At 36.4% G+C, this 22,993-nt stretch overlaps 1 protein-coding gene across 1 annotated transcript in view; it reads left to right on the plus strand.

The window, feature by feature from the left end:
* The first annotated feature begins 364 nt into the window (after window positions 1–364).
* The window catches only part of TMEM260 (transmembrane protein 260), a 55,404-nt gene continuing 32,775 nt past the window's right edge, over window positions 365–22,993 (plus strand). Inside the window, exons 1-3 of the mRNA XM_069464975.1 lie at window positions 365–632; window positions 6,170–6,201; window positions 6,930–7,081. Of these exons, the coding sequence (XP_069321076.1) occupies window positions 473–632; window positions 6,170–6,201; window positions 6,930–7,081 (344 nt within the window). The 5' untranslated portion in view covers window positions 365–472. The remainder of the gene's footprint in view (window positions 633–6,169; window positions 6,202–6,929; window positions 7,082–22,993) is intronic.

A 22,993-nucleotide genomic window follows, 5' to 3' on the forward strand; every position in this document is an offset into this window, starting at 1 on the left:
TACACTACTCCTCGGTTTAGCACAGGTTGGGCTCCTGGCTGATCTTGGTCCATTTGTGCAGTTCCACCCCACACCATAGGTGGCACAAGCAGCCTTCCTCACTCGCGGTTTTCGATGGTGCTCCTGTCTCTGTCAGAAGGAACCAAGTCAGTATGAGAGGGGGGAAATAGCCATAGAGACTGCAGGCCTGTGGCCAGACTTGCTTCTTTCAAGGAGCGCTGCCCCTGTGATTACTTTAAAGCACACTGTAAGTATGTAAACGCCAACGCCTGGGGAAACTCCCAGGGCCTGGCTCTCGCGAGGCCTGGCATTTTCTCGTCCCCCGCTCAGGCGGGGAAAGGTGCGGCCCGGCGTGCGGAAGCTCGACCCGGAAGCCGCCGCGCAGGCTGCACTCGCGTGACGGCTGTGGAGCTCCGTGCCGCGCCGAGTCTTTGGGCCGGCCGCGCCCCCGTCCCTCGGTCGCCACGGGCCCATGAGTCCCCATGGCGACGGCAGGGGCCAGGCCCAGGGGAGGGCAGCCCAGGTGGGGCCGCGGCGCTCCGGGGGCTTCCGCGGCGGCGTCGCCGTGTTCGCCGCTGTGGCCGCCGTGTTCACCCTCACGCTGCCCCCCTCGGTGCCCGGGGGAGACTCGGGTAAAGTACTCTCAGGGTTGCCCCTCCTGCCCCTGTGCCTTGGTCCTAAAGCAGGGAGGGGCCGCGTGCGGCCCCCGCTCTTGGCATCAGGACTGGTCTGCTTGGGCCTTCCATCCACCCGCCTGTGCCCAGCGCAGGGTTTTGTGTTCCAGAACCAACTCTCGTTTCTTTAGTTCTCAGGCGGGTTTATTGTTGGTTTCGCCCGGTGGAGCTTAACTACCTCTCCACGTCCCCAGATCTTTTTTCCTGGTCCTGAGTACTTTCCATTCTTTTTACTCTACAAATATTACTTAGTCCTTGCTGTATTTCGGGCAAAAGGAATAAGTGGCAAACAAACATCACTGAGGATGTTCTAGTGCGATTAGAGATGATATACAAGTTACTGAATAAACTGCATACTAACTGGTGATAAATTGTGGAGACAGGGGGAAATATAATTGAAAGTGGGGTTAGGAAGTGGATCCCTCAGAGTGGCTAGTCAGGAAAGCCTCTGAGAAGGTGATATTTTAGTTGAAACCTAAATGTTGAGAAGGAACCAGCCATGCAGAATAGTTGGAGGAGAACTCATAAAAAAAGTGTAAGCCAGATGCAGCTTAAAGCATGCTGCTTCTACTACAGAGAAAAGCATGACTCATTGGCCATTTAAATATGATTGCTTTATGTTTGAGACAAGAAACAGGATCGATCCAGGGTTGGGTTTTGTTTTGCTGCCAAATAAAGTGACCATCCAAGATTGCCTCGTAATGGGTAGTAATTTTGTCAGAATGGTGCTGTAACTTCAGGTGGTAAATCTATGGACTAATGAATCTACTAGTTATCTTATATATATATATATATCTTTATTTTTTTAGAGACAGGGTCTTGCTCTGTTGCCCAGGCTGGAGTGCAGTGGCTGGATCATACCTCACTATAACCTTGAATTCCTAGGCTCAAGGAATCCTCCTGCCTCAGTTTGTCGAGTAGCTGGGACTACAGGGGTGCCATCATACCTGGCTAATTTTTAAAATTTTTTTGTAGAGACAACATCTCACTATGTTGCCCCAGGTTGGTCTCGAATTCCTGAGCTCTAGCCATCCTCCCACCTCAGCCTCCCAAAGTGCTGGGATTATAGGCAAGGGTCACTGTGCCTGGCCTCTACTAGTTATCTTTTGTTGCATAACAAGTTTACTCTCAAATTTAGCAGCTTAAACAGCAAATGTTTATCATCTCAGTTTCTGTAAATCAGGAATCTGGGTGCAGTGTAGCTAGGTACTCTTATTCAGAACAAAGTTGCTGTCATGATACAGGCTGGGGCTGTAGTCCTTTTAAGGCTCAATTTGAGGAGAATCTGCTTCTAAACAGTGCAATTCATTGCTATGGGAGTCTCTAGGTAAGATAGCTGACTTCTGTCAAGGGAAAGAGATAGGGCACCTCTGTCATTTTGCAACCCAATATTGGAAGTGATATACCACTGCTCTATTTTATTCATGGAATTTGGTCAAGTCAGCCCATGTTCAAGGGGAGAAAGGATTACACAAGTAAGAATACCAGGAGTGGGGGGTTACTGGGGGTCATCTTTAAGGCTGCCCACCACATTGAGGATCCTTGATGTTCAATTTCCAAGTCATTACCTTTCTACTTTCTTTGAGGTCCTATTGAACAGATAGGGATAGTGTTTCGTTAGTGTGGTAGGGAATGGAGTTACTGTACCATGTTTCCAAGATTTATATTTAATAATAGAAATGTGAGAGTGTTGACACTGGAGCACACTATTCAGATATTAGGTAGTTCTGTTACCTGTTTAAAAGAAAAAAAGGTTGACAGTACTTATGGTTGTTTGAAGTGTGGGGGTGAGATTAACTAGCATTTATTGAATACTTACTATGTGCCAGGCACTATTCCAAGTGCTGTATGTGGATTGTTGTTTTAACTCTCTCAGCTACCCTATAAAGTAGGTACAATTATTATTTTCCTTGTATAAATGAGAAAACTAAGGCTAAGCTGTGTCCACAGCTAGTAAGTAAAGAAGTCAGGGAAAGAACCCAAGTAGATTGACTTTGGGACTTGCTCTCTTAACCTCTACTCTTTGTCAAAGAATTTCATGAAATTCTTTTTTAAGTCCACCATCACATACATCGTGATATTTAAGGTCTATTTGAAATCTACGATTGTTGATTTATCTTTATTAATACTGCATTTTATTTTTTCCCAAAAGAATAAAGTTATATATTCACATTGAGTTACCAAACTTTAGGTGTCCTAATTTGTTTAGTTTGATCTAAATAGTGGTTGCTTCTCATATTTTTATGTTCAGTTTTGAGAATGATAAATAAACTATTTTCCAAATATATGCCAGTATGGAAATTTGCTTAATAATATTTTTGATAATTTTGTTTATATGTTGAATGTACTGTTATACTTGAGTGTTTATGAATTGTCTATCAATAAATGGAACATATCGCAAAACCAATATAAAGCATGTATTCTTCCTGATAAGTCTTAAATTAGACTCCATAAATCCATCGCATTGTGTGGCCTCACCAGAATTATTTTTTGAACCACTTGATACACTGTATATTTATGGCAGGAGTGCTCATGGTTCTTTAGGGGAGGGGCTGGGAATCTGGGCATCGCTAAATTACCTTATATATGTGTTTATATATTTTAAAGATGCTGTCTTTAACGGGCTCAACATATGACAAGATAATAGTATAATTAATATTAAAAAGTATAAATTGAACTGGTTTTTGTAAAGGTTAAGCATCTGCTGACTATGAGCTTACCACCTATTTGTGTCCCAGACAACAAAGCTGTGGTTCTCAAGCTGCAATGTACTTCAGAATTGCCTGGAGAACTTGGGCCCCGATTAGGGAGTTTTGGGGTATGGGCAAGGAATCTTCATTTTTAGAAAGCACCCAAGTTACTCTGGTGCAGGTAGTCATAGGACCTAGCTTTGGGGAAACCCTAGTATAAAGGGTTGGGAGAAAGCCAAGACTCAAGAGGCTCTGAGTGGTGTGGTTTTTGGTGGTTTGTGTGGGTGTGTTTTAAACTATTCACTTCCTCTTTTCTCTTTATCACACTCAATTTAACACATTTGACTGTCAACACTAGAAAAAAATTTTTCCCTGGGGCCACAATGTTTTATTATGAAAATAGAATAAAAACTTCAAAATCAAAACAATCCTTTCTAATTTAATGAAAAATTTATTATTGTTTTTTGTGCATATGTTATATGCACCTCACATGGCGCTAGAATCATTTTTACACTGCATGCCATTTGAGTTGTATGTGACTCACGATGTACTTACCAAATTTGTTTTGGAGAATCTAGTCTTCATGTGCTTCACGAGGGCCCAGGCTCAAAACTAGCATGAGTTAAATACAACTCACATGACAGTTAATGTGTAAGAGTAGTATTTTCCTTTAGCTCTTTATCAAGGATACAGTTATAGGCTTTGAATAGTGGCATCTTTTCTATTTAGATTTTACTTAACATTTCATAAGAGTTGATGGAAGTTTGTCACATTCCAGATTTATCTTTACAGCAGCAGAACTCCAGCAAATAACGGCATATTGACTTTTTAATGTTAAAAAGAAGTTAGAGAAAACAGGCTATTTTTCTTAAATATAATTCTGAATACATTTTTAAATGGAGGAGAATTAATAGTGACTTTGAAATTTTGAACTTAGGGTGTGCTTCATCACACAAAAATATAAGAACAGAAAACTGATTAAAACAATTTGGGACTGAAAATGTAACAGCTAACCCATTGTGGAGTAAAATAATATTAAAATCATTCTTGACAGTAGTTACAAAGGGAACAGTCTAAACATTTTTAAACCATAAACAATTTCTTTTTTAAAAAAGTAAAATATAAAAAGTGCCTTTGGTTTCTAAGGTGCCGTTGAATATCTCTAACAAATTTAAAGATGTCCTTAAGTGATTAAGTGAGCAGTGGCTTAAGTGAGCAGCACCTTTGGGTGCTATTATGGGGCTTCCATGATGCAAGTAGTCATTCACCTAAGTGTCTGAGTAGCAAGGATGACAGTGCGATGCCTTTTTGTCAATCTCTGTGCAGGGCTTAAATTAGATTCTTTGAGTGTGGCCACAGGGGAGAGGTGGTGGTATCCTGGCAGGATCCTGAAATGGATAGGATAATGTTTTTAAACTCAGTGAGAGAGAGAGATGAAAACTGACCAGGGTATAAGGAGATCTAAAGTGCTAACTAGATCAAGCAGGTTCTATGGAGGAGGAAGAAGTCATTAATTCTGATGGGGGTGGGAGGTATGTTGGGAAAGGTGTCACTTGAGAAGGTGGCAATTGAACTAGGCCTTGAAGGATTTAGGAAAGAAGGCCAGGGGAAATATTCTCTGGTGAGAAAATGAGTGAGAAGAGGTGCGAAAAAGGACCATTCCAGAGGAACAGTGGGTAATCAGATTTGACTGGAGGGAGCTTAGGGTTCATGGATATAAGCCTAGCAAAGGGACCTTGAAACCATAGAGAGCTTGAATGTCGTACTAGGAGTCTGAACTTCATTCAGTAAGCACAGAGCAGCCATTGAGCAATTTTAGACTAGGGATACAAGTTTGTGTGTGTGTGCCTGTGTTTGGGGAGCAGGGATAAGTAGCGGTAATAAGTGATTTCAGTATGATGATGAGTTGAAGTAGAAATCAGTCAAATCTATTGCTGTAGTCCAGGCCAGAGAAGGTAAAGGATTACATTGTGGCTGGGATGGTGGAAATTAAAAGCAGAGTACTGCTGTCTATTAAAGGATACAAAATGGACACTAGGACATTTTCTGATAGGTAATTGTAACTTTCACAAATCATTGATCAATATTGATTGATTTCTTACTTGTACTGTGCTACAGTGTACTGGAATGAGTCAGAAATAGTCCCTGTGTTCTGGGTCTTTAAAATATTAACGAATAGGCATTAAATTACTGTACCATAATTTTAGAAATAATCACTAATGGAGAAGAACTATAAAGGACTACGTAAAGAATATGGTGATTTAATGGTTCGAAAAAAATGTATCATGGTAGAGTTTACCAACATAACCTGGAATTAATAAACACTTGGAAATTGTTTAAAGATATCCAACATAATTTACAGAAGGTACCCAAATCCCAGTGTTAGGGTAGTATGGCACATTTTATGGAGTGTCCAAACCTCAGATGTCTGCATGTTTCACATGATACACGATTGGTGCTAATTACTTGAGGGATGATAATGCATATTACACAAACGCTCTAACAGAATTTGTATATTTGCAAGTGAATACAACTTTCAGAAGGGAAAAGCAGCATTTTTTAAAAACTAGAATTCACCTATAGTTCCACTGACCAGTTATTAAAAACTATCAAAAATAGTTTGTTCAATAAGACCTAGGGGAGAAAATATTCTTAGACTATTTCATGCTGTTAAATCTCTACAGATTTACAGTTTTATCCAGTCAAATTAATGCAAAACCCCAATGCAAGCATTTGGATTTTGAAAACTTTGGAGGAGTGTCATTCTCTAATAGTAATTATTGGTTTTACATTATTTTTTCACAGGGGAACTGATCACAGCCGCACATGAGCTTGGAGTAAGTATTAGTTTTATTGTTTAATCAATGCTCTCATTAACAGTTTTAGGAATTAAGAAAGTTTAATTAAGCATGGAGTAAAGTAGATTAATTTATTTTCAAACCCCAGTTTTTAGTAACTTATAAGTACAGTACGTGACAATTTACTTTAAGTTTTAAATCCAATTAAACTAAATTATAAAGCAAAGCCTTTACTATATATACAGTAGCTGCCTTATTATCACCCCAAATTTTGTATAAGCTGTGGAGAATAAAATAAATCGGGTTAACAGTTTTAATAAGTTTATTATTTAATAAACTTTATTATGGTGCATGATCCCTTTAGGCAAGACCTTACGACTGTCAGCATGGTGGTAATCCGATAGCAGTGTGGTCTTTCAACTTTCTAACCAATACGATATTTCAGAACCTGCTTTTTTTCAATAGCCTTTTAAATGACCCTAATGTACTGTGAACTCAGAGAACAAACTGCTTAAGAACTGACAATGAAATATGTCACCCTTTCTCTAGGTGACACACCGTGCGATAGACGCTGCCAAATCCACTAAAGAAAATATTTATTTGTATTGGCACAAGAGGATTACAATAGAAAACCACTATTCAAACATTTAGTCATTGGCACATAATCTTTATACTTGCCTGAGAAAAGGGTTACTTTTCAATTAAAGCCAGTGTGGCTCTTCCTTTCCTAGATGAAAACCTTGTAACTGTTACTAATTTTTCCGTAGGTTGCCCATCCTCCTGGCTATCCTTTGTTCACGCTGGTGGCTAAACTGGCAATTATACTATTTCCTTTTGGTTCAGTTGCCTACCGCGTCAATCTTCTCTGTGGCTTATTTGGAGCAGTAGCTGCATCGTTCCTTTTTTTCACTGTTTTCAGGTAAAGTAGTTGATTAGTTAATTTTGAGCAATTGAAAATGTAGATTTCATATGGCCCAGGAACATACATTAAAAAAAATCTTTTGTTGCTTGATTTCCCTAACTCATGTGATTTCACTTGCTTAACTTACAATAATTTCATATGCCTTTGACCCCTCAAATGATTACACAGTTGGTTCTGCTTCGTACAGTGGAGTGAAGGTGTCACCCGTTCATTAACAGGATTCTCTGGTTAGGCAGAACTAATGAGGTTTGTCATTTTATGAAGATGCAGATGGGCCAGTTTAATTCAACAATATGAGGTTCATCTTTTGCTAAATGGTAAATATCATTTAATTACTCACAGTATTGCTGATGGGCAGCTGCCTATAAGGTTCAGGGCTAATATCTAATTATATTGTATTTTAAATATGAACATGTTGTATACCTTTTGAAATGAGGCTATTCACTAAGCAAATCAATTTGGGATATGGTTTTAGTAAGGTTTGACTCTGTTCCATTACAGCTATAGGGAAGGTAGGCAAATTAGATCCCACTTACTTCATTAATAGAAGCCTTTCTTAGTCTGGAAGGCTACCCTGCTTTTAAAAATATTGGTCATTAGTTTAGAGTATTGATAAACTCATTTGTCTTTGATGTTTCTGTCTCCCTCTTTCTTAACTCAGTCTATACTATGTCTAAAAGGATTATAGTGAAGAACACAAATTATACTTCCTACAAAGGGAAAAACCAAATTAAAACACTTCCTCCAAAAAGTATTGTAGGTTTTCTTATTAAAAACACATGATTTTTATATGTAAGTATAGTATAATTTGAGTAGGCATAATTTCATGTCATTTTGGAGACTAATGTTTTTTATTTGTGTTAAAGTCATAATATTGCCCTTCAGCTAAATTGTAAATTCTCTTTTAATTATTCATGGAAAGATAAAAGTTAACTCTAAAGTTTATTTTTAAATCTATTTGTAAAAAGCTTTTGGATTCAAATATTACACCTTGATCATTTAGTAAATTTTTTATCCATTTTGTTAAATTTATTTCTATTTCAGTCTTACAGGTTTGCAGTGATAGCCAAATCTTTTAAGTATGAGATTTTAAATTAATATCTCTGCTTGGATTTATTAGTGTTATGAATACTTTCTTTTTCTAAATGGTTAGAATAATTTTTATTAGAATTGTTCCTTTTGGGCTTTTTATAATTAAGAATATGTCAGTATTTCCATTGAGAGAAAAACTGATCTTTTTTTATTTTTAAATAACTGGATTGAACAGGAACTTACCTGTTCTATTTTGAGTGTGAGAGTTATTAATTTTCATAAGATATTTTAAGATAAGAACGTTTAAAGAAAACTAATATTTATATTTATTTTGACAGGTAATTTGTATTTTAGATCATTTATATAACACACATATTTAAATGTTGTATGATATAAATAGCTCTTTTTGCAAGTAAAGTGATTCATTTTCTAAAACTTTGCCATGTTTTTCAACATATTAATTATTGATGCCATTCCACATGAGAATCACTGTAAAAATCATATATAAAAATCTTTTTAAAAATTTTTGACAGACTCTAAATAGTTTTGGACAATAATTTTCTTTTGCATTGTCTACATTTTAAAATAGCTTTTATTAATTATTATGATTGATTATAATTAGTTTTAGATTAGCATGCTAGCCTGTAACTCTTTTCTTTTAATATACAGTGCTGATGATACATTTTTATACATGCTGTCATGCGTTTTACATCAAAAATCTTAATATGACTAAATTGGGTATAGGAGTAGTTTTAGTAATGCAGTATGTACTTTGGAAAAGTTGCTTTCTTTTAGAAAAGAGATCTAACAAAATTATCTCCTACATAATTTTAATATGAAAATACTTCATTATTTTGAATACAAATAATTGACAAGGTACACATCCTTTGGGAACAACCTAGTTCAAGTGGCAAATCTGTTTTGTCAAACAATAGACACCCTTCAAAAAGGAGAAGCCATCTCTATGGTAATAGGACTAACAGTAGCCTATTGATTGAGTGGAAGAAGACATTATACAATGTCAGCTGGCTTGTTACAATTTCATTTGTTGTATGACCTGAACTTAACCTTTAAAACCTTTCTTCTGTGAATATAAACCCAACAGCAGGACACAGTTTTTGTACAACCATTACAGTGACGGCTTTTTTCCTGTCCCAGCATACAGTAAATGTATTCCTTTACAGGTTGACTCCTTTATCAGAATTTGTTTAGGAAACATTTCACTATATTCATTTACAGACCAAATCATCATTCCATTTTGTTGTTGAATATTGAAGGGTTTTGATCCAGGAAACAGTTTTATTCTTTCTTTCCCCCATCACTTAGGAGAACATTACTGTACATGTAGGATTAGTGCTGACTGGTGTGCAGTAAATTAATTCTTTTAACAGGTTTAGGTTTTTTTCAGGTAATTGTTCACATAGCATTCACTATATTTAGCTCTTGGGGTGGACATAAAGACCTTCTGTACCTTTTAAACAAAGATTTTATTTCAAAAGCAAATTTCTGTTTAAATGTGTTGATGTAAAAAGCTCCATTTTTTTCAGTAAACATGACTTAGATTGAAAGAACAATTTATTCGTTGTGTCCAATTACTATGTAATTTTTGCTTTTCTTGCATCTTTCTCTTGCTTTTAAAAGCTGTAAGATGTCATTAACACTGCATTTTTTGTCAGTCTTTCCTAATGGTTGGCAAGAACTCATTTATATTTGCTTTGCTTTAATGTAGAAAGTGTGTGAGTAAAACAGCACATTGAAAGCTGTATGTGTCACTGTAGTTTATTGAATTAAAAATAGTAAGATTGTGGTAATTGTTTCTTTATGTATTTATTTATGTATTGTCCCCTTCAGGGGTATTTTTAAGCATGCATTATGTTAGGGGAGTTTAATCTAATACGTTTCATTTATATGAAAAAGTATTCATTTTATTAATGTGTACATCTGTGTTTTTAAGACTGTAATATAGTTAGTGATTCATAGGAACTAGGATTGTCTTTTTTAAGACCATTGAAGTAAATGATTTTTAAATTTGATAGTATGATATTTAAAGTATCTTATTCTATTTGAAATTCACAAATCCTATTAATATAAAATTTAAAAGTTATAGGTAATGTAAATCACTAATATGAATATCATATAACATTGTTTAATACTTGAATTTCAAAATTATTTTCTAGGAAACATCAAACTAGATCTTAAATCAATGAATAGTGAAGGAGTACTGAAGTCACTTATCATTAAACATCTACATGCTCACCCTTCATATGTTCTGGTATCACTAAAAGAGAAGGGAGTATGTTGATAGCATTGTACAAAAATTCTTTACCTCAGGGAAGATTTAAATTGCTTATATATCAGGTGAGGGTATATCTTGTATCATTTATTTGGGTAGTTACAGGACTGGGAATATATTCTTAAGAGGCTTAAGAGTCAGCATATCCTTTTCAAACTATTACGGGCCAAATGGAAGTATAGAAGAATTTATTTAACAATATTTGTTGAGCACTCATGTGAATTGAAAGTAAAACTCTTAGTTTTTATAATTAAGATTCTGTTCTTGTGTTAAAGAAAAAGTCACTAACCATTAATAAGCAGTTTTTCAAATATTTTTTCTAAAAGGCACAGTTTCAGGAAACTTGCATAAAAACGCTAACACCATTAACATTGTACAGTAAGACATCAGCTCTCTTAATGTCAGGTAGGTTACTTAGAATATATGAATATTAATAATAATTAAAGGTATAATGAAACTACATCTGCTTATTATGACGAACTTATGATCAATTTCAGTAATACATAAATATCTTCTGGCAGATTGTTTTGTGCCAGTATTTTATTTATAGATTTTGTAATTTTTGTAAGTTATATATTTCTAGACATTATATTGCCTCTAAAAATTGATTTGGTTAAACTTTTGGAAAGCGAAAACTTGATTCTGAGCACTGTGTCTGCTATTCTTCTAGCTTCAGTTAAGATTCCATTCAATAAAGAATAGAAAATTAAAATGCCATACCTTAGAGAATGCCCAGAATCTCCTGCTTAAGGGACATTTGGATTTTCCAGCTCAAAGAGTATTTTAGATTATTGCCATAGAGAATAATGTGAAGCTCTTCCTAATTTCAGAAGTAACTATGCATAAGTAACAAATAGTCACCAAGTTTTTGTAGTTGAAGAAGAATGGAAAGTACTGGAGCATTAATTTCCATTCAGGAGAATATCTGTCTTGATCCCTGGTTAATTGATCATATATTTCTCTCGTACTTGTATTAAAATTGCATTGACTCAGACTGCTTAAGCATATTAAGAGCTTGGTTCATTTGCATTTTCTTATAAGTAGAGGGACATATTAGGCTCAAATAGCAGCGCTTCATTTTGAAGGGAAAAAAGCAGGGCAAAAACTCTTTTTTAAGACTGTAGAGTCTTTTCTGACAGCCAGTCAGAGTTAGAATTAGTTCAAGGAAATGTTAATAATGCACTGCCTGGCCTAATCCCTTTGATATCACCAGGTATCCTCCTGTTCATGGGTTAATTGCTTTAAAAGCGAAGGCAATATTCTGAGCGGTGGGCCGCTTCACCTTTTCACAGCTGTTACCATTGAGTGACAACTAAATCCCATGTGTAAGATGAGGAAGAGCTCAATCTCCAATTGGGAGAAAATTTATGTAAACCACAATCCCTTCAGAATGTGCGGAAGTCATAGACTTTCTTGATTTACTCTGCTTTTCCCAGAAAGCTCTATTGTTCACTTTCCTAAGTCCCATCAACCCTTTGTAGCAGAATATCACAGCGGCAGCAGATAGCTTGAAATATATAAATGCTATCATAGCTCTGATTAATAGCAGTGCTTATGAGTCAAGTCTGATAACAGTGCAGCTCTCCACTCAATTTCAGATACTGCTAATGGAATCTGTCTTCTCCAATTGTAATATGAGAAGGCCTAATTTGCCATGGAGCTTGGAGCTGTCACCAGTAGGGGATTGTGGGGTCAGATGGGAGCTGCCAGGTTTTTGCCCTGCAGCTTGTATCTCTCACTTTGAATAGAGCAGCCCCCTGCCTGCCAGTTAGCTGATAGGCCGCCGTGGGGTTTATGCCACTATATACAATAGGAAAGGGCTACATAGGCTGACTTTATAATTGTGAAGCTAGCTCATATTTCCACAGCTACTGTGCTGCATAATTTCTAATAAGTGGTTTTAACAAATGTCAGATTATGAAAAGTTTCCTCAATTACAAAAACTTATAAAACATTTAAATTGCTAAATCTGTTTCCTGCCGAGATTTTGCCACTGGAACTAGTCATCAGTTATTACGGTTGTAATAATAAATGCATATATGTCTTAAAATTACAAATAAAATCGTAGATCATAACTCATATAGATTTGCCACTTTTCAAAACCATAAAAATAGAAAACAGTCTTAATGAATTGAAATATTTAAGATATACTTCATAACTTTGCATAAGACTACTTAATATCAAATCTCTATTGTTTATTAAGTTGGTTAATGTTGCTGACAAAACTAGTTTAATACCCTCATCCTGTCGATTTTAGTTACTTAAGTGTTTTAAGTTTACTTCATATACTTTTAGTATCTTAATGTTGTAAAAATTATGCAGCATCTTTTAAGTTTTCAGTTAAAAAGGACTTAGTGTGATGACATACCGTAGCCAGTGCCTTTGAGAATAATATACTGGCATATACTTTTAACCAATTTCAATCTTGCTACTGAATGCAAAAACACTATCAAGATTGAATAACAAGCTACTCTTGATTTCTTGTGTGTTTTTACACATTTCGAACAAAATTGACTGAAATCTCTAATTGGGGAGTTATTTTAAAGTAGGCTGTACCTCAAGAAGGTATTGTCTCCTATTGTGCAAATTATTTGGTATACCGTGAAAACTTAGTAAAATGTTAAGTAAATGATGCTGGTTCCTATAATGCCCAGTTCGGTGTTTTCTTTTAGATATTCAGCTATGAGTTGATAAAGTATAATAAAATGAATTGTTTTAAACCTTAAATGATGCATAAATACTAATTCTAATAGAAATTACGATTACATTTTATTTATGGAAGCTATTCATGATCTTATTCCCTCTGTTTCAGTCGTGCTCTTTTTTTTTTATTTTTTAAGGCTTTTAAATTTTTATCCCAATTTTATTTAGTGGTTTTTATTTTTATTTTATTTTTTTATTTTTATTTATTTATTTATTTATTTTTGAGACAGAGTCTCACTCTGTTGCCCAGGCTAGAGTGAGTGCCATGGCGTCAGCCTAGCTCACAGCAACCTCAAACGCCTGAGCTCAAGGGATCCTCCTGTCTCAGCCTCCCGAGTACAGGCATGCGCCACTATGCCCGGCTAATTTTTTCTATATATATTTTTAGCTGTCCATACAATTTCTTTCTGTATTTAGGAGAGATGGGGTCTCGCTCTTGCTCAGGCTGGTCTCGAACTCCTGAGCTCAAACGATCCGCTCACCTCGGCCTCCCAGAGTGCTAGGATTACAGGCATGAGCCACCATGCCCGGCCTATTTAGTGGTTTTAAATCAGGAACAATACTTTGTACTTTTCCTTTTAGAGTACCGGTAGTTAACATTTATGTAGCTGGAAATTCAGGATAAACAGTTCTCCTTTTTTGATTGAATCCCATGAAATAGAACTAACCTTGGTAGGATTTTATCTGGAGTGACAGTAAATTTTTATAAAATTTGGGGAAAAGGGGGCCGGGCGCGGTGGCTCACGCCTGTAATCCTAGCACTCTGGGAGGCCGAGGCGGGTGGATTGCTCAAGGTCAGGAGTTCGAGACCAGCCTGAGCGAGACCCCGTCTCTACTAAAAATAGAAAGACATTATATGGACACCTAAAAAATCTATATAGAAAAAATTAGCCGGGCATAGTGGCGCATGCCTGTAGTCCCAGCTACTCGGGAGGCTGAGGCAGTAGGATCGCTTAAGCCCAGGAGTTTGAGGTTGCTGTGAGCTAAGCTGACGCCACGGCACTCACTCTAGCCTGGGCAACAAAGTGAGACTCTGTCTCAACAAAAAAAAAAAAAAATAAAAAAAAAAATAAATAAATAAAATTTGGGGAAAAGGACTTATTCACAAATTCATTAAAGATGGAAATGTTCTGATTTGTTTTAGGTTCAGTGGTGGTGGCTTCAGAGATATAACTTTAATATATCATGTCCTAAATTAATGTTTAATATGTTCATTAGGTCTAAACCTGAAAATGAAAAGATTTATATTTAAGTGCTCTCTAAATGGCCACTGATTATAATTTTCCCACAGAGTACCTGGCACATTCAGATGCCCCGTATATGTTTATTGAAAGAGTGCTGAATAAACTGCCACCAAAAGAAAGAGGTTTAGCAGTACTTAGGTTTTCAGTAGCTTAGCTCCCTAGTTTGACCATTCTCCAGTTAGACAGGAGAGATAAATATATGGTGTTGATTATGTGAATGAGCCAGGAGGAACATGTATATAATTTTTATAAACAAGGCCCAGAAAGAACATGGAAGGATAAGGATGATAGATTTGCTGTTGATTGTGTCCTGCTTTACCATACTTCTTCCCTGCAATCCATCACACTATTTTAGTCATCAGTATGAGTTGACACTAATAGTAATTTATTAAACAATAATGCTCAGATCCCACATTTTGGCCTGCCTGCTCAAATTCCACTTACTTCAAGGAGGAGTTCTCAGTATAGACATAGGGTAGTGTACTTTCCATGTTGGATTCTTTGCAGGCAAGTAACACTGAAGACAAATACATTCATGGATTTTATGAGGCATGTCAAATGTGTGTTAGGAAAGAATTTCAGGTTTCTGTTATTTGCCTTTTGATTGAGGGTTAGACAAACATGTGACTACACATGAAAATCAAATACCGTGTAGTGGAAAGAAAAATATACCTTATCATCAATAGCAAACCTGTGTCAATGGTGTAAATTGTAACCTCCTGATTTATCCATTGTGTCAACAGATGAACAGTATTCCATATAAGAAAACTATTACACAATCAGTACCTTTCTTAGGACTCTTATCTAGGTCTCATGAATTTTGTGGACCAAAAAAGATGGCAGTTATGTTTTAACCAGAGGATTCTGATGCTTATATTTGTTAGAATACTCTTAATAGTATTGCATCTTCCTTACCCCAGTGGAGAATTTCTGTCATTTGCATTGTGTGGGTGAAATTTTAAACACTTGACCACTCTTCCTATACTATCTACCATACTCTTGGTGTATCTTTCTTCATGACTAAATGCTGTGCTCTCCTGGAATGTGAACTAACTGCACGATTTTAGTGTTCGTTAACCCAAGTAAAAAGCAATCAGGAAGATTTTATTGACTGAAAATATACTGCAAAATATATTTTATGTTTAAAATATAAAATTATTCATATAAGATAAAACATATTTCAGTGACTGTTAGATTTGATGTTTTGAATCATCTATATCAGTGCTTTCCTGCATCATTGTGAGAACTTAGAATTAAGTAGACCCTTCTAACAGTATAAAAGCTTGATTTTGATTATTGATATTGACATGTAACTATCTTTTACAATACAATGGTTGTGTTATTAAAATTATTAATGTCATAGTAATGGTGTTTGAAGTCTTTTCTTCATATGGCCTTGTAAGATTTTATCTTTCTTTAAGTCAGATTAAATTCTAAAAATATGTATTCATTTGAAGCAGTACCTCCTTTGATCTTGCTCTGTGAGGCTCTGTGAGAATTAGATTGAGAAGGGAAACATTTTTTCTCATATTATATCTAATTCATCATAAAGTGTTCTTAAGTTAAAATGGAAAATTGTTTAGACTATTTGCGATATATTAGTGAGTTCCGGTGAAAAGAGTTCTCATTTTATTCACAATCTCGTTCAAATTTCTCTTCTTTTTCTCATTTGCTTTTGGTTTGATTGAAGTAATTTAATCAATTTCAGTAGAAAAATGTGTGTCTTTTCGTTTTAATGAGCTAATATTAAGATTCTACTTTAGCATATTAACTCCTTAGTTGCTTTTTAAAGATAATTAGTTAAGCATATTTGTTCAAAAGAATACAATGAAAATTGAAAGTAGGGCTCCTGTATTGCCAAGTGAAAACACAATGGTGTTTTTGATTATGTCACTTTATTTTTAAAAAATCATCACACTTAGTCTGTGAGTAGGTGATAATTGTTTTGTTTGTCTTATTTTGGGCATACCTACATCTACAGTTCATCTGCACATTAGACTTTATGGATGATACAGGATAGCTTTTTTTGTGAGCTCAGATCAACAATTTCATTTAAAACTCATGTTTAAATAATATCAGATTGGACAGTCCTTCCATTTATTTTTAAAAGGAAGATTGCTTGGCCAGAAATTTAGACTACCGATTCACTTAACAGTATTGTATGCAGTAAGATTTGTGAATAGTGTTTCACTGTACTTATATAATTTAACTCTGCCAAAAATTTTTAAATATGTGTTGTAGCCTTTTCAGGGAAAAAATCATTTATAGACTATGTCTCCTGGTTGGAGTTATACCCAAAAAGAGATTGTAACTACCTTGTCTGATCACTCACTCACAGGACAACCCTTCATTGATAGGGTTGGTAATTGGCCAGGCTCGTCAGATAATAAGGCCCCAGTGATCAAAAAGGGCAGTGGATTAATTGGAGGCTCTAGGAATTCTGTAGACTCGTCGCAAAATACCCTTCTTTTAAACTCATAATAAACAGATGGTAAAAGTGCTTCTCGTTACATCTCTTGCCTAACAAGTTTAAGACTAGATTTGCCTTCAGATATATTCATCATTATGGTTTTTGCAGCATCACCTAGGAAAGTCTTCTGCACATTCAAAGTTTTTTTTTCTATCTCCAGTATGCAGTGGCTTATTGATATAGAGGTTTATTGATGTTTGGCTCAATAAAACATAAGATGGAAACTTTGAGGAATTTTGTTTGAAACTTCACAAAAATTTGAGAAAATTAAGGAACTTTCTTTATACATCAGTGTGAAGGGCAATATGAATAACTGAGAACCTTCTATATTTATTCTCTTTGTGATGTTTATTTTATAGACAAGGAATAAATCAAGTAATATGAAAATTAAAAGTGCTTTTAAGTAAATTTTTATTTCTATACTCTTGCTAAAAGAATATTTGAACATTTGACATGCCGAAATGATTATTCCTTAGTTTCTGGAAGATATAGCCATATGCAAATCAATGTAACAAATTCAAAATGAATGCTTTAATTCTTCCCTTAATTTCATTTGTTACCAGAACACCATTTTTATAACAGGAAAGGACAGCAACAGTGAAGGACATGGTTCTTAAGAGAAACAAAGTTTACTCCAACACCAAAACATCTTTTGTATTAATTTTGTGCAGTTGAAAAAAAAATTTTTTTTCTAAATAATGGCATAAATAATTTTATAAGGCATTATTTGAAAATAGTTGGACTTAGGTTGAGGTAATTAAAAAACTTTGCTTTTTGTAGAGCATTAAAAACTAAAGATAAAGCTTGTCTAAAATAATATATATATGGGAAAACTAATTTTCAAAAAGTCAAATAGCTTTTCTAGGGACACACACACACGTATATATAAAGTGAGATATACTTTTAATTTTAAAAGTATACCAATATGCTAACATGTTATCCAGTGGTATCAGTCCAAAAATAATTCTTTTGGCTTTGTATGGAGGATTTTAAGTTCTTGAAATCTGATTTTGATTAGATTTCAGTTAAAAATTCATATTCCTCAGTGTCAGTTTTTTTAAGGAAATATAGAAAAACCTGTCCATTGAGTACCCATTCAATGCATTTAATTTAATGGGAACCTAGAGAAGGGGCAGTTACCCTAGTCTTAGCAAAGGTATTTTAGGGAAAACTTCTGGGAAAAGGTGATGCCTATAGTGAATTGTAAACAATAAGTGGGAGTTAGCCAAGTGAAGGCAAAACAGTGTTATAGATGTAGGTTATACATCCCTAATCTAAAAATCCAACATCCAAAATGCTCCAAAATACAAAACTTTGAGTGCTGACATGATGCCCAAAGGAAATGCTCACTGGAGCATATTGGATTTCAGATTTTTGGATTAGGGAAGCTCAACTGGTATGTATTCTGCAAATATTCCAAAATCTGAAAAAAAATTCAAATCCAAAACACTTCTGGTTCCAAGCATTTCAGATAAGGATATGCAGCCTGTATAGAGAACCTCATTTGCAAAGAAACCCAGAGGTGAAGAAACAGCTTGTAAGTACCAGGACTTACAAGTCATTCTGTGTTTCTGAAACAAAGTTTGAGATGAGTTATGTTAAGAAATGAAGCTACAGGTGGGCTGAGAATAGATCATGAAAGGTCTTGACTGTCATGAGTGGTAGCTTATATTATGGTTTATGTTTAAAGGGGAGCCATTGAAGGGTTGGATGCAGAAAAGCATGAGATCAGATGTATTTCGGATCCTTTGCTGTGGTGGCAATGGTAGGCATAGGATGGGAGCTTATGATGCTGTTGGATTGGCTTAAGCCTGAGGTGGTGGTAATAGCTGAGAGAAGCAGTGGTGGAATGAACAGAGAGAAGAGGATGAAAAATAATTATGAAGTAAAATTGGCAGGATGTGCTATGTTGGACAGGGAGAAAGAGGGAGAGGAGGCTTTGATAATGACTCCCAGGTCTCTTAGATAACTAGGTAGATAATGAAAATCACTAAATAGAGAATATAGGAGCAGGAATCCTGTATTTCATTTTTAGGAAAGAGGATGTGAAGTTAGTTTTACATATGCTGACCTTGAGGTTCTAGGGGGCCTCCAGAGTTGGAGTGACACGGGGGTGTCTCGCAGTCGGTTGGAGATATGTAAGTCTGAAAGTAAGGGAGAGGGCAGTGCTGGGGACAGATTTGGTTTTTTCAGTTTGTAGTTGGCAGTTGAACTCAAGGTAATGGACAGAGCCACCCAGGCAGAGTATGTAGAGTGAGAAGAGCAATTGCCTGAGAATGAAGAAAATGAAATCTTAGGAAATAACTAGCTTTAAAGGAGTTAACGGAAAAATAGGAGACTTTCAGAGAAAACACAGAAGGAAGATCCAGAGCCACATAAGGAAACCAGGGGGATATGGGGTCCCCTGCGTCAATGCAGTAGATCAACACAGCAGAGAGGTCCAGAGAGCCTGTTGTTACTGAGGGCCTCAGTGAGAGCAACTTCAGTAGAGTGCAGAGAGCAGAGGGTAGAGGCTGCAGGTGTGGACAGTGCGAGATACTGAGCCGAGTCCTGACCTTGAAACTTGCCTTCGTGAAATCATCCTTGGTGTCAGCTTGCTTTGTAGTCACATATCTCTGTCTCATTAAGGTGAAATGAAGCATGCTCAGATAATGTGCAGGAAACATGACTTGAGCAATATAATGAAACTGCCTTCCTACAGAATCAGTGAATGAATTGAAGCCCTCCAAAGTCTTCAGAAAATCATTTTTACCACTGCTGACATCAGCCTTTGACGTGTCAGCACAAATCACAGACTCAGCTTGCTGTGTCCTGATGTGGGGGCTCACATCTCCTTGTTAGCGTGCGTGCGTGAGAAGCTGTGGCACTGGGCCACACACCTGTATTCCTGCATTGCACTCAGCCTGCAGACTTATTAAGCCACTGCTTGGCTTTCAGGACAAATCCTTAGTTTTAATGAAAGTCTTACGATTTTGAGAACAACTTTATTAAACTCTCTTCTGTCATGGGCTGCTTTTTTTTTTTTTTTTTTTTTTTTTTTTTTTTTTTTTTTTTTTTGTTGAGACAGAGTCTCACTTTGTTGCCCAGGCTAGAGTGAGTGCCATGGCGTCAGCTTAGCTCACAGCAACCTCAGACTCCTCGGCTTAAGCGATCCTACTGCCTCAGCCTCCCGAGTAGCTGGGACTACAGGCATGCGCCACCATGCCCGGCTAATTTTTTCTATATAGATTTTTAGTTGTCCATATAATGTCTTTCTATTTTTAGTAGAGACGGGGTCTCGCTCAGGCTGGTCCCGAACTCCTGACCTTGAGCAATCCACCCGCCTCGGCCTCCCAGAGTGCTAGGATTACAGGCGTGAGCCACCGCGCCCGGCCTTATGGGCTGCTTTTAACAGTAGAGTTCAGTCTTGCTTAACTGGCCTGTTCCATCCTTTCACAATTTAATGTTCCCTTCCCCAACGCATTGTTCACCCCCTGGCATGACTTCAGCTTTCATTTCACTCATTTCCTTGATGCCTCGTGCTGTCCTCTGTGTAATTGAGAACTACAACCCTTTGCTCATCCTCCTTACCTCCTCCATCAGCCCCTGCTGGCTTCACTTCCTTCTCTATCTAGTCTAGGCTCCATGGCCCATTACTTTAAAACTTTCCCTCTTGTCCTTCTGTCCTCTTGTCCTTCTGTCCCTCTCACCTAGTAAAGACCTTAAGGCTGGCTCCATCTGTCTTCTCGTGGCCTGCCGTAGGCTGCTGCAAACCTTTGTGTGGCCGTGCAGACTGATGCAGCCTCTCCATCTCCGCAGCCGCTGTAGGCTCCAACCTCAGCTGAGCGTTTATTGCTACCCACAAAGCCTTGTGTGTATCTCTTGTGTGTAGAAAAACTTTGCAGAGTTTTTCTACAACACATGTTTCAAATTATCTCTACTTCTCTTAATCCACTCGTTTTTATATATTACACAGCCAGTAGTTGTTGACTGATTCTGAATCTTAGCATAAAGCAAACTTTTAAAGGCAGTGTGTTGAAATATGTGCATTTTAAGGAGATTTCAGAGTTTGACTTAGAAAATACTGTTGAAATGAAAGAAATTCATATGGGCTTAGCCTACATAGATTCTTCTATGAAAAACACGAATGGTAAAGTGATGGGGCCTCCAAAACGCTTCCCATTCTGCATGTCCTAAGTCTGGGTGCACACATAACTTTCTGCTCTTAGAGGCATGCTCCCTCTCTTCTGTTTTCACAAGGCTAAGAGAACATCACCTTTCATCTTCAGAATTTCCTCACACCGTTTCCCTTGAAAACATACTAGAAATTATATCAAAGGGGGAAGACAGGAAGACAGTGTATTTCAGTCAGGGGCTTGGTTGCAAGCAGTTGACTCTGGCTGTGGTTAGCAGAAAAGAAACATTAAAAAGGAGTTGGAGAGAACTCTGCAATTCAATAATAAAAAGACAAATAATCCAATTTAAGAAATGGGTAAAAGATCTAAATAAACGTTTCTCCAAGGAAGTTATACCAATGGCCAATAAACATAGAAAAAGATGCTCAGCATCATTAGCCATTAGGAACATGCAAATGAAAACCTTAATGAGATACCACTTCATACCCACTAGGGTGGCTAGAATTAAAAAGCCAGATGACAGGTGCTCACTAGGAGAAATCAGGTCCTTAAACACTGCTGTTGGAAAACAAACAAATTAAAATATCCACTACTCTTTTGTGTGCAATTTACATTAGGACCACAATGCAAATTGCTATACACTTAGTTTGATTTCATTTAATGCTAAAAAGGTCAAGATTATAGATTTGATTGCCATTAATGGTTTTATCATCAGCCACCTTATCTTCTATAATTTTACTCAGCAGTCTCACAAATTATTTCTCTGATACCAAGGAAAATCAGTAAAAGAGTATATGGATTATTCATAGCAAAACCATCCTGACCTTGTGGGGAGATGGGGAGAGAAAATTCAGATTATAGACCTTGCTGATGTGGGATTAGTCTTCAATAAAATGCAAATGTACCTATGTTTAATAATCTAAAGTGACTGGATTTATTTTATCACTGAAGTCAATAATTTTACGTTAGTCTTCAATTTTTAAAACCTTATGAAATATTTGAAAAGGCAGTTAACATAGTTGATAATTCCAATAGTTAATGTCAACAGTTCAGACACTTTAGGATGTCTTCCTGAGTGTAATAACGTGTTAAAAATCATTGTAGATTAGTAAATCTTGAGTTCTCTTACAGAGGATTTATTTATAGCAGGACTTTCTTTTGCTTAGCTTCTGGTAACATTTCCGGCAGGAACATCACAGAAATGATGTTATATTCTTTTCACTGGAATAGACCGGGGAAGCACATGGTGTTGATTTGTCCCCTTACTGGTGCTGATAACTGGTCATGTGGCTAAAATTATGTCTGTCAGTTCTCACCACTGTAAAGTTACCATTTTTCCCTTTGTAATCTATGTACAGGGAGATACCTCGAGACTATATACACCTTCTGTTTCTCCAAAATTTTTACCCTCTAGTTTTGGTATTCATTGATTATTATAATTCCATCATTTCTTCTGCAATTACTAGCTGACTTTCTATGGAAAGGCAAACGCATTCTTTCTCCCCTATTTATATCACTGTAGATTCATGGATTCTTATTTATGCAGTGAGGTACAAGCTGTTACGATAATTATTTTGATGCTCAAGTTATCCCCGATTTGGCCAGTGGGAGCCCTTTTCTGCTGGCTCCCGTGTCCTTCTGTCATGTCCCCATCGTCCTTTGAGCATTTATTTACTTTCTGGGACAAGATGTTTCAGACTAATTTTGTGCTTTAGCTACCCCAGCTACCCCAGCTCTGGAATAAGCCATTTCTCAAAGATGCGAATTTATGTTGTAAGTAGAGGAAGGAATCTTGTATATTATGCTGACTTTCCAAAATAATATTGACGGATAAGACATAGAAATTCCTTTAAAAAACATTAGAAATACTTTAATTGTTCTCTTATTCACTAAGTTTCCTTTGTGTATTTAGGGCTAGATGCTTCTAATATAAGTGAAGTTTAATTCCAATTCACATTTCAAAAACTATGTCAAAATAATTGGTAGAGGCAAATAAATGCTGTAGATATATAGAGATGAGCTAGAAACCTAGGAATTGAGAAGAAATTTGAG

This window comes from Eulemur rufifrons, chromosome 2, assembly GCF_041146395.1.
Source record: "Eulemur rufifrons isolate Redbay chromosome 2, OSU_ERuf_1, whole genome shotgun sequence".
NCBI lineage: Eukaryota > Metazoa > Chordata > Mammalia > Primates > Lemuridae > Eulemur > Eulemur rufifrons.